This window comes from Rhinichthys klamathensis, unplaced genomic scaffold (assembly GCF_029890125.1).
Source record: "Rhinichthys klamathensis goyatoka isolate OS25496 unplaced genomic scaffold, OSU_Roscu_1.1 h1tg000123l_1, whole genome shotgun sequence".
Classification (NCBI taxonomy): domain Eukaryota; kingdom Metazoa; phylum Chordata; class Actinopteri; order Cypriniformes; family Leuciscidae; genus Rhinichthys; species Rhinichthys klamathensis.
In genome coordinates, this window is record NW_026606660.1 from 9,445,949 (window position 1) to 9,459,010 (window position 13,062).

General features: G+C 35.4%; 1 protein-coding gene across 1 annotated transcript; it reads right to left on the bottom strand.

Moving 5' to 3' along the window:
* Window positions 1-711: 711 nt before the first annotated feature.
* On the bottom strand, window positions 712-9,445 carry psma3 (proteasome 20S subunit alpha 3). Its single transcript, XM_056256141.1, has 11 exons — window positions 9,290-9,445; window positions 8,703-8,785; window positions 8,364-8,487; window positions 7,559-7,660; window positions 7,298-7,371; window positions 7,111-7,183; window positions 4,227-4,292; window positions 2,945-2,991; window positions 2,334-2,401; window positions 963-1,027; window positions 712-876 (listed from the first exon to the last, which is right to left on the bottom strand). Exons 1-11 carry the CDS (start codon window positions 9,308-9,310, stop codon window positions 832-834), a joined length of 768 nt encoding a protein of 255 aa, XP_056112116.1. The 5' UTR covers window positions 9,311-9,445; the 3' UTR covers window positions 712-831.
* Between the last annotated feature and the right edge of the window lie 3,617 nt (window positions 9,446-13,062).

The following is a 13,062-nucleotide window of genomic DNA, read 5'->3' on the forward strand; positions in this document are numbered from 1 at the left end:
ACTTGAAATTAGTTGTGTAGAAACCCTGAGAGACAATTCTCTCTCAAATGTTTTAAACTTTGATTTACTGCAGCATTCTCATCTCTTCTATAATTTCACAATTTTTATGGCTTTAATATTAGTACGGTAATAATAATGAATGAGCAGATGTACCCAAACTCTTGACTGCTAATGTACATCCCAATGCTAAATATCAGTGTGTTACCCTCAGAACTGCTGTAATGGAAAGTATGTTCCTTAAAGTTAAAGACCTAGTCACTTTTGTTTTTACGCCAATACTATATCATGCATGCATGCTTGGGTTACAATGTCATGGATGGCAATTTTAAAAAGTAAATTATAATGTACTGGGATTGCTTTGAGGCTCCATATGCTAGTGGCTGGCACAACTAAGCTAACCATTAACTCAGGGTCAAATCCTTGCAGCGTATTGCAGATGAACTGTTTATTTACACACCAGAATGCATAATGTCTTTAGTGCCTTATGTCCAACCTAGTAATGTACACATTCTCTAGACAGGGTGTGCATAAATATCAATCAATGATGCCACAGGTTTTCTGAAAGAGGCGGTGGATCCTTTGTCTAAGCTTGCTGCCCAACTAATGAATGGTTATTATGCCAATTTAGGAGTCTCAATCAGAGCTTCTTTCAGTTTTATAAATCGTATTTATTGTTAAGTTTGAAACCCACAAAACATAGGACTACATTAGTCCATTAGAAAACATAAAAACATTTTTATTGTCTGCAGTCAAGTTGAGAGTTGCCAGAATGTCTGAAACATGGTACACAGTCAGTGAAGTGGAAAAACAGAGAGGTTTGCAACACTGCGTTTACATGTTGTCCTCATCAGAGTCATCTTCCTCCTCCAGGGATTCCTGTCAGGACAGAAATGTGACAATAAGCCAACACTGAAGAGAGCTTTTGTTATATTATATCTATTACCAGAGGAACAGTTACTTACTTTAGCGTATTTCTCCGCCTCCTCTTTGATGTCTTTCGGGACAAGCTCGTGCTTTCCTTTGGTGACTAATAAGAGGGACAAAAATATATATGAATAAAACCATTCCTTTATTTTTTTATTTTACTGTTGATGCACCATTAAATCAGGGATAAAAAAAATAAAAAAAGCAACCTCAAAAACAATTTAAAAATATTATTAAAAAAAATAAAATCGAGTGGCATGTTGAATCACGTACCAACATCTAAAATTTACTTGTAGTGTGACAATAAGCAATACTACTGTTGTATTATAATCTTAATTAGAAAAAAAAAATCCAACCTTAACAATTACAATATAATATACAACAAAACGAAAGGGATTTTATGAGAAATGCAGCACTGAACACAAATGCAGTAGCGGAAAACTGAAAGGAAGTTTTAAGTATTACAAATATTTTCCTTAAAAGATTCAGTAAAGGCTGCATTTACACTGAAAGTCTTAATGCACAGATATGATCTTTTGACCATATTCATCTTATTTTTGTTGTCCCACTTGTTTACATTCACTTTAGACATGACTGGTATCTGATATCTGTGTTTACATTTTATCCCCGCCAAAATAATTATGTCGGTGATCGCTTTACTATGTGACAATATTGACCCTTGGGTTTTTGAATGGCCGTACTAAAATTATAAGACAATTCATGTCAGGTGGGTGGCCAATGGCCATGATTATTTGCCAACATGGGTAAGTTAAAAGCTGTCATGGAACATTTGAACGGATATAGACCAGAAAATAACACATTTTAATTTGTTATTTTAGTAGCACAGTAAGATTTCATTTATTTGAATTGATTGGAAGGAATTAAAGAGAGAGAGAGAGAGAGAGAGAGTTGCCTGCATGCATCCAAGCTTGTTAATTTATTTACAAAAACAGCAGAGTTATCTCATTGCTGAGAAATATAATGTAGCTTTCAGTAGCGAAGCTGTTTTAATTTAAAAAAAATGTACAGGGCAGATGTTGAAAACCAGTTTCTATGCTCCTTAATGTTTCTGTGTGTGTGCAATTTCTTTAGTATATTACATCTGCTTCATAATACAACATTAAAAAGCTATCTTTGTGAGCAAACGTGTCACTCTCGCCTTGTGGTGGCTTGGAATTGCAAGGGGGAATCAGATATATGCGTTTAGACGTAGGTCAGATGTTCAGATATCGGATATGTATCTGATTAAAAATCACATTTGGAAGAGGCTCAGAGCGGATGCGAAAAAATTCGATCTCGTGCTGATTTTTGTGCTTCCGATTTGTGTCAGATAGGAGTAAAAAAAATCAGATTTTTTAAAGTTAAATTCACAATAGATTGAGTATTAGAATATAAAAGCCTGTCATTACCTTCTCCAACCCAGCTAAGCTCCAGCTCAAAGGCTTTGTCTTTCACCTCATCATGAACGATATAGATACTGAGAAGAGATGACAAAACACACACAAATAGTTATAAAATGTAGAAATATAAAATGTTTAATTAGATATGCCATGTTATAAATGTTTAATTCAGGGCTCCCACAATCATGGACAGCTTGGAAACAGATTTTTTACATTTTTAGGTCTGGAAAAGTCACTGACAAGAGTTTCTTTATTGTGTATTATTTATGCTTTGATCTAAATTATAAATATACTGGTTAGAATTTTTTGGAGTGCAATCTCAATAATATGATTTAACGTTTAAAGTGCGTGTATGCAGTAGCCCATCGATGCCTGAGAAAAGTCATGTAAAAGTCATTTAAACTGACTGGTCAAAAGGTGTGGGAACCCTGTTCATTAGTACCCAACATTATTGTAAACTCAGCAACCTAACAGATAAGAAAACAATTCAGCTGACAAAACTCAATACTAGTAGTCCGACTGGTTTGTTTTCGTGGACCTCTACTGCTCTCTTGTGTTGGCTATGAATGATGCATTCGATTTTGAGGTCTTCTCCATTTTAAGTTAGAAACAAAACTCACATTTTTGCCACTTCCTTCACCAGTTCTCTGCAGGTCATTCCTTTCATCTGAAATAAAATAAATTTAATTAATTACAGGATTTAACCTTTACACGTTTAATCTGTTGACATTAACATGAAAACGCTGCAAAAGGAATCTAGTATTGTAGTTGATTTGAAATGACAAATCTTCTTATGGCATAATGCTGTTACTTCTGTAAGACTGTTTTATATGATGTGGTCCCTGCAGTACTGGAAGTAGCTGACTCTTGTTTGAACTTGTTTCAAAGAAAGACTGCCAAACATGCTTCCACTAAACATCACAGCTGTACTGTTAGGGGTAAAGAAGATCTAATGCAGTGTATGCTGACAAATAAAAGACAGTAAAACTGTCTGTACTACAACCCTGGAGATACTATGAACACTTGTAGATGTACACTACCGTTTAAAAGTTTGGGGACAATATTTTTGAAAGAAGTCTCTTATGCCCACCAAGGCTACACTTATTTAATCAAAAATGAAGTAGCCTAATATTGTGAAATATTACAATTTAACGGTTTTCAATTTAAATGTGTATTTTAAAATGTAATTTATTGTTGTGATGCAAAGCTGAATTTTCAGCATCATTACTCCAGTCTTCAGTGTCACATGATCCTTCAGAAATCATTCTAATATGATGATTTTTTTTTTGCTCAAGAAACATTTATCAATGTTGAAAACAGTTGTGCTGCTTTTAATATTTTTCAGGATTCATTGATGAATATAAAGTTCAAAAGTACAGCTTTTATTTGAATTACAAAGCTTTAGTAACGTGTCTTTACTGCAGCATTTGATACATTTTATTCGTTCTTGCTAAATAAAAGTATTTATTTACGAACCTCAAACTTTTGAACAGTAGTGTAAGGCAAAATGTATGTGCTTATCTGAAAGCTCTTTACAAAATGATGAATATACCAACCCCTTTTCAGCGCTGCACTCATTTCGTTTTTGCTCGTTTCTTTCTTCCGGTTTGTATTTCCACAGCATGAAGTTGAGATCTTAACGATTAATGAATGAATCCGCTAGTTTTAAAATCTAACCGGTCTACTTATGACATCAGCTTCAACCATTACAGTGCTCATGATAACTTTCGTTAACTCTACAATAAGTAAATTCACTTCACCAGCTAATTACTCTTTGATGCCATATAAATATACATAGCTACCGCAACAATAGAAAAATGATAAATCACATAAAATTCTAAAGATGGCTACACGCTTGTTTCTCTGGTTTATAAGGTCTATAAAATAAATAACACCACATACCTGTAGTTTCTCAATTTCTGTCTTGGCAGCTTGCTTGGCTTTTCCAATAGCACAGCCCCAGTAACCCTAACAAACATTAATGACAAAGGGAAACACATGTACAGGAAGTTGAGGTTAATGAAAACAATGTACAATCTGCACTTTTTATTGCACTAATTAAGGAGTTTGCGTGTGTGCTGGACACATTTTACCTGCTTTTCCATCAGAGGTCACTCCAACTTGACCACAAAGGTAACATTAAAGTTCTGTTACATTTGCACTTACATTTGGCTACATAACTAGTTTCATGTAGCTACAATGGCCAACTTGTGCGCATGTCTGTTCAGTCCACAAGACCGTAGGGTGTCCCATTTGTCATTGTAGGTTTCAGAAGCACCTTTTGCAGCCCATAATAGCCCTTGATGCGCACTTTTGCTGAGCCCGCACGAAAGCGAGCTCTGCAGAAAACGTCTATCCGACAAGTCAAAGAGGCATTACGTCACGAAACTGTAGACTCTGAGAAAGACTGTGAGGGCTTAGGGTTCCATTTGGGACAGGGCCAAAGTGTGTCAAAGGCTGGTAGTGTGCATTAGAGGGACAGTTCTCCCAAAAACTAACATTCTGTCATTTGCTCACCCTCATTTTGTTTTAAATCCATTGTTTTAAGAGATATTTCTCTCCCTCTATAGCACGTGTCAAACTCCGCTCCTGGAGGAACACTGTAAAATGCCGATGTCACACTGATGCCCCTCTTCCACCAAAGCATTCTGAGAGCCGGTTCGGAGCCGGTGCCTACTCGCGAACCAGTTCTTTTGGTTTCGACAGCCAAAGAACCGGTTCTCGGCCAGGAAAATTGATTCCAAAGCGGCAAGAACTGCTGGACTAGAACCGTTCTTTTACCACGTCATGCTTACGTCGGGGGCTGGTTACTGTGAACAACAACACGACGGGAATGGGAAAGCTAAGACGTATGGCGACATCCACAGTGACGTAACGACGTCGTTCGCTGGGCTCTCTAGTCAGTGGAAAAACAAACAGGTTCTGAGAAGGTTCACAAGTTGAACCAACTTTGAACCAGCACCAGTTCCGAACCAGTTCTTTTTTTGGTGGAAATGAGGTATAAGAGGACCAGAACTAAATGTTTTGGGTTTTTTTGGTCTGGATCAAACAAACCACGAGAACTGAACTACAAGTGTGAACACACCCTGAGAGATTTCTGTCCCTCAATAGAGTGGTCCCATAGACAGTAAAAGAAATGGACACAGCGACCCCATAGACTTCAACGGAGAAAAGTGAAGTCAATTAGAAGCACTCACTTCCTGCTGGCTGAGCGACTGCGCAGGCTCTAACTGAGCTTGACGACGTAGATGTGACGTGAGCAACCTGACTGACAGTTGTAAGTCTTCTAGTAGCTGTGCCAAGAGGAATCTGAATCATTCCCTTCCGAATCTTGCAGAGCCGGAGATCGTGAGTATTAGCTGTTCATGAGCTCGCAGCAGGAGCAACTTTATACAACTTTCCACGTCCCCCCGATTGCCCGTGAGCTTCTCCTCCAGTCTATACGGAAATTTCCCTACTGTGCGACAGAGAGTCGCGTGGTTATGACTCAATCGTTAGCCTACTTTTACAAAAACTGCTTCTACGGGGCCATAACATAAGATACAAAGTAATGGAGCCTTTTATACATTGTCGTGTTTCTTTAGACATAAACAATGGACAAATGGAGTCTTTAAACGCCTCAGATGTAAAGTTATTCGTTGTCAAAGTGACGCCAAAATGAATGGGAGTCAATGAAATGCTAACAGCAGGTGATGGCTTGCTAACCAATGGCGGCCCCCAGGGTAGCTTTAGTTTCCGGCTGATGGATTACCCCCTTGAGTGGAACCCGGAAGTCGAATTTGCCGCTGGTTCCTTCAAGGTTTTCCAATGGGGTTTTTGAATTTATGAGTAAAATTAATTCTGTAGTAAACACAACTTGACGATACTTTGACGTTTTGTTCTACAACGTAAACTGCACACACAATTACACACCAAATTATTATCTAGTTAGTTATTTGTTCATTTTCAAACATGAACATAACTGCTTTAAAATTCGTGTTTTCACTATGGGTGTGTGTAATTTAAGCTGTAGAACAAAACGTCAATGTATAGTCAAGTTATGTTTACCACAGGCTTTATTTTACACAAATTAAAAAAAATTAAAACCCCATAGGAAAATCTCGAAGGAACCAGCGGCGAATTAGACTTCCGGGTTCTTCTGACGTCATACCTCCACCACTCTATTGAAAGTCTGTTCACCCACTTTAAAACGTTTACAAAGAGTTTGTAAAAGAAATGAATTCCTTTGAATCAAGCGGTTTAATCCAAGTCTCCTGAAGAGACATGATCTCTTTATATGAGGAACAGATTGAATTTAGTCTTTTATTCACATATAAACATTGATTGGTGGAATATAAACAAAAGCTCAACCGAACCTGCTTGATGCGTGAGAACAAACCTCATTGGTTCTTGCGGAAGATCAAACGTGTGGCGCAACATGCAGAAATGAACTTCATCACCACATATGTTAATAAAACTAAATTGAAATCTGTTCATTATATAAAGCGATTGCGTCTCTTCAGAAGACTTGGATTAAACCGCTCAATTCATATATTTTACTATCTCTTTATGAACATTTTGAAGCATCAAAGGTTTGGGTGAACAGACTTTCAATGGAGGGACAGAAATCTCTCAGATTTCATTAAAATATCTTCACTTGTGTTTCGAAGATGAATGAAAGTCTTATTGGTTTGGAACGACTAAGGGTGAGTAAATGAAGATAGAATTTTCATTTTTGGGTGAACTATCCCTTTAAGTATTAAAGTACTGATTAAAAGCGATAATTTATTTATAATAGATCTCTTACGTATGAAATCCCAGAAGGGTCAACCATGTAGAGCTGTGGACCATCATCTTCATCATGAGATCCCAGAATGAAACTGACAGGGTAAAGAATTAAACATGTTAAACACACTAATAAATATATATATATATATATATATATATAAAAGCTCTTCCAATCTTATATAATAAAACATTTACAGAAGACCTACCTGCATCCAAAAGGCCTCACAGCGCTGTATAATGTGTAAGCATGGACATACATGGCCACTCTTTCTGCAAGATGCTGTTTGGATAATAAGACTACATCAATGACCAGAATCTCATTTCAGACTGTTTCTATTCAAAGAATTATTATTCTTTGGGTCACACACATTTGAATAATTTTAGAGTGAGGAAATTATTTACGGTGAATAAATGAAGGTACAGTGCTAATTTCTGGGTGATCTATGGCTTTACTCTCTCTCTCTTACCTTCAGTGGGATGTCATGGCCATAATTGGAGCGGAAGTTTGAGGCCTCTTCTCTGGCCACTTCAGAGAGAGATCGTGCATCTGCTAGAAGACCAGCCACAGCCTAGAAGACACACAGACAGGGATTCATATGTAGAGATTTACTCTTCAAACTTTTACTCTTACTCTTTTTTTTAAGAAATTAATACTTTTATTCAGCAAGGATGCATTAAAATGATTAAAAGTGACAGTAAAGACATTTATAATGTTACAAAAGTTTTACATTTCAGATGAATGCTGTTTTCTAATTTTCTACTAAAATAATCCAGAAAACAATTATAAGAATATGTTTAATAACAATAAACAGAAGATTAAATGAAGAAAGCAGCATATTAGAATGATTTCTGAAGAATCATGTGACACTGAAGACTGGAGGAATGATGCTGAAAATTCAGCTTTTCACAGGAATAAATTACATTTAACACTATAATATAACAGAAACCAGTTATTTTAAACTGTAATATGTCACAATATTACTGTTTTACAGATTTTTTTTTTTCTGATCAAAAAAATTCAGCCTTTCTGAGCATCAGAGACTTCTTTCAAAAAATAAAAATAATAAATTCTTATTTCAACCTTTTTGGCCACCAGTGTAAAGGTTTAGGATGCACAATGCACAAGCATTTTAGGAGACACAATCTAATATTTCACTGCCATCAGCATAATCCGAGTATGTAAACTCAAATATTTTACAAGTTACTGAAGAAGATAAATTACTGTAAAATTATGAGAATCGGTTTAATAAACAACATGCTCAATGTTCTCACCATTCCAACGTGCCGATCAATATTGAAGATGCGTTTATTGGAGCCCTGCTCATACAACTTGGACAGCACCAACTTCTCTACGCCAAACACGACTCCATCTTTGCAGCGGATGCCAATTGCTGTGCTGATGAACGACAAAAAAATAATATTTTTTAGCACAAAATTATTAAATTAATTAATAAGAACTCCCAGTTTATTAGACGTCAAAACCAAAACACAAATATTATAGGTGTTATCACATTAAAATGGATGGGGTAAAGCCTTTCAGAGCAGCATATTAAAATGTTTCATGCTTAGTTTTTTTAATGTGTATTAATATGAGTAATGGTAATTAATTACCTGCTGTTTTCTACAGCCTTTATGGCATATTCCACCTGAAATACCCTTCCATCAGGTGAGAAGGTGGAGGCGGATAAATCATACTGGATGGGGGAGAAGAGGACCGCTGTCAAAATCATCGCTTGAGTTCATTTAATATAAATTAACAATTCAAATAGCTTTTAATCCCTGCAATAATAAAGACAAACCTGTGCATCGATGAGGCTAAATAAATGTAGCAAAGCAGCTTTCGCAGTGCACATCAAATTTACTTTCACTTTGCCTCCTCGGAGACTTTTCATTTGAACTGCTATCATTCATTGTTATCGAGCAGTGACTCAGCAGGAGCAAAATAGAGCAGAAAACGCACAACTAAACCATGTAAATAAAAATATTTTAAGCTACTTATGTATGAAAACACTTTATTAACTTTAATTGAGTTGGAACTGAATAAAACACACTAATGCAGATCCTGCACACCAGCAGTAGCTTATTAGCTTTAGCTTAGAATGACACAGACATACACGCATTCCGTAATGAATCGCTCTTTCTGGATCATATCTCGTTTAAAATACTGTGATAAATTTTGTAGTAGTGAATCCACTCACCCCGGTCCCAATGGAGCTCATTTTGACTGACTGTGATCAACTATAAACGTTAGGTAAGTGTTCAGCATTAGCAGCCGCAGATTCACTCTACAGCGCTTCGGCTCTCCCTCTGGCACCTGCAATCAACGAGCTCTGTGATTGGACACAATATCGACCAATCAGATGCTCTCGAAGGGCTAGAGCCGCAGTCTTTCACAATAAAAGTGGAATACTAAAAAAGAAATGTAATTTTCTGAGATGTGAAGACCATTGTCTTTAGAGCTCATGAAATATCTTTACATTTTCAGATTTTTCGAGTTATATAATTTCAAAATAAACATACGAGAAGACATCACATACATTAAGTTATTTAACATACATAACGTGTATGTATCTTTTTTTACACATAATGTATATATATATATATATATATATATATATATATATATAACTTCAAACTTGTAAATATTTGTATCTTGTAGTGGGCTTCAAATAAATCTTAGCAGTTGAAGTTTGCATTTACGTCTAATACCACTAATGAAATTCTTCTATTTAGTATTTTCCATTTTTTTTTCTCATTACAAATGATCAGCATAACAATTAAATGAACATTTATATGAATCTTAGAATTTGGCATGCCTCTATTTGCTTTAATGACATCAGCACTCAATTTATTTTACACAAAAACATACTTATTTTTGTACTTTATTTTTTTATATAGGCCTATATATATTTTTTTTTTTTTTAAATATATTTACTTCAAAGGAATTATTTTTTTACTTCTAGTTCGAAATATACTTATAAATATTGCCTAAAATGAACTCTCACCAAGCGCCAAATACGAGTAAAAAATAAAGGTTGGTGAGTATATGAAACATGTCAATCTCAGTTGGCCGGTAATATTTACGCATTCTACAATGCAATGTTGTGACAACATGAACGTGGACAAATGTGAATGATGCTCGGGACAGTTGACCGGACAGTGCTGCATCGTCACGAAAGTTTAAGCCTTGCCAATTTAAATATTAAAACTAACGAAACATCTGCATCTCAGTGTGCGAATACTGAATCAAACTCTCTTTCGAGTCTTCTTGCGCGTGAAAATGCCTGTATTGGTGAGTATCCTCGTAAATATAGTCATTTAGGTTTTAAGTGAATGTAAACAGTTGGGAAATATAATGCATGTGTATCAATATGACAATATCTATTACATTATCTATATCTATATCTAAAAATCTATTTTTTACAGTCTCTGATCAATATGCGTGCATTAGCTCTTAACGTGACAGCAGACTAATATTCCTGCTGCTGTCTGTGTCCTTAATGTTAATCAAACAACAACGACAGAGAAAAATCACTCACTGCTCTTGACTAATTTTTTTTTTTTTTTTACTTTAATGAGGATTAATCTGTGTTTAATTTGTACAGTGAAATCTATGCAATGTTATTTTACATTTGATTACTTTATTACATTTTGGAACCTGAAAATTGTGAATTTTCACTGGTAAAAGTTTGGCGTCATAACTGACTGTTTTTGCAAAAACAGTTTTATGGCTGGTATAAAATATTTATAGCTGCTAGCTGGTCATTTTTCTTCAGTCACCGGCCATTATTGGTGTGGCAAAAAATGTGTTAATTTTAGGCCCTTTTTATAAACATTCATGAATTACGTACAAGCAAACTAAAGGTGTTACTTTGTTCTCAACTATCCCAAAATATTCTAATTAAAATGTCCACAAAATAATTGGAAACACACAACAGAGTACCATAAATGGAATGTAATATTTTATTACATAGCAATCCAAAGAAGTCATTCAAAAATGAGTCTTTTCCCTTCAGAACAGCTGTTGCTGACAGACCGCATATGACCAAGACAAAAGAAGCACAGAGAAAAAGGCATTTCACAACAACTCATTTCCAGCTTATGCAGGACAACACACAAAACTCCTACTACCACCATTCCCAAACAAACAATTCCAATGCTACAATTGCTTCAGACATGCGTCAACCATTATCATCGACACATGGACACAAGAATCACATTCACAACAAAATATCCATTACTTTTTTTCACACTAACGATTCTTCAAATCTACTGGACCATCGGTTGGTCAGTATGTTACAGGCTCAGACCAGAATCACACCAGCTGTCACAGCTAATTTGGTTCTAACTCAAGTGTTGTGGATCATAGACATCCAGGCTACTGTAATCCCTGAGACATATTTCATATATCAGCTGGAGAGCGTCTCAATGCACACATCCTGATAGGGTGGGACATCTTTAACTTCCATCCCCTGTCTGATATCGGGTTACACTAGCATAGACAAGCACTCTAGGTATACAATATAATCATAATGGACATCAGGTAAGCTGGATATATTCATAGGCACAGGAGGTAGGTAATAATGTGCACTCAGGGTGACTGATGGAAGATGTGACTGAAAGGAAGCCAGAGCCCAAACTTGCTTCGATATTTCTGAATCTGTTAAAAGAGACACCAACAGCTATGATCACGGCAGATATGACTAAGTTCTTCAAATCCCTCTCCCGAAAATACAAACACGCAGGTAGTTTATGCACATGTTCATAAGAAAATAAGTGGTTTTGGCTACTTCATCCATTGCAGGAATAATTCCTCATTTGATAAAACACAACTCAAGCATAACTAAAGTAATCAGGTGAAAAATAAAACAAAATAAAATAAAACTTCTCTTCATGTGTTCATGTATTGTTTTTGTCCTTTTCTGGCAATTGTTCTGCTCTCAACTGTGACATTGTTTTACTATGACCCCAATGAAGACGACAGTTATTTATGCATGTATAATATATTTACATTTATATATATATTCCTGTTCTTCTTTAAAATACATTTATTTTTTTAAATTGATAAAAAAAAGTGAATTTAGAACTAACACACGTTTTCTTTAAGACTTGCTTCATGACGTTATTTTCATGACAATGGTATGGATGTTTAACTTGAGTGTTATTTGTAATTCCAATGATTCTCAATTGTAATTACTGTAACACATTTTTCTTTGATTTTGGGGTGAAGTATGACATATTCTTAATTCAGACAAATTAGCTAAAGACATTGTGTTGTAAATAAGAGCGGAAGACTGACTTGTTTCGGTGTTTGGGATGTGTAACTGCTCAATCTCTTGTTAAAGTGGAATATGATGATGTAAAGGAATGCAAAAAACCCCCCCAAAAAATACAATCATGTGCTTTAAATAAGTCGAGCATTAAATAAGGAAGAAATAATGTATGACAAATAAGGATAAAGCAATGTTAGGTATTATGGGTGGACCCCATTACACTTCAATCATGCTAAATTCTTCTGTGTTTCCACTTGACATTATTGTGCATTTGCATTGATTGATTTCAGTCATAATATAAAAAGCTCTGGGCGCTCAAAGATTCTTCTGCATATAATTTCAAGATTACTGGCCCCTGTTGGGTTAATGTGCGTGAAGTGAATGATTACGAAGCCATTTTAAGACACAAAAAAGGTTCTGGATGAGAGAAAAGATATTTTAAACAAGTAAGAAAACTGAAAACAAATTAACTATAGGTGGGAAAACTACGCAAATCTTACAATTAACTGTCCAGATTATATTTCACACAAAAATCTAAGTGAGAAATTAGATTTTGCATAAAAGAAAAAAAAAATTTCATGACAATTAAGCACATTTTCATTTATGCAATTCATCCATTACACCGTATTTCTTGCGATTTTCATTATATTCTCATTACTACAGTATTTTTTAAATATACTACAATAACAAAATACCGT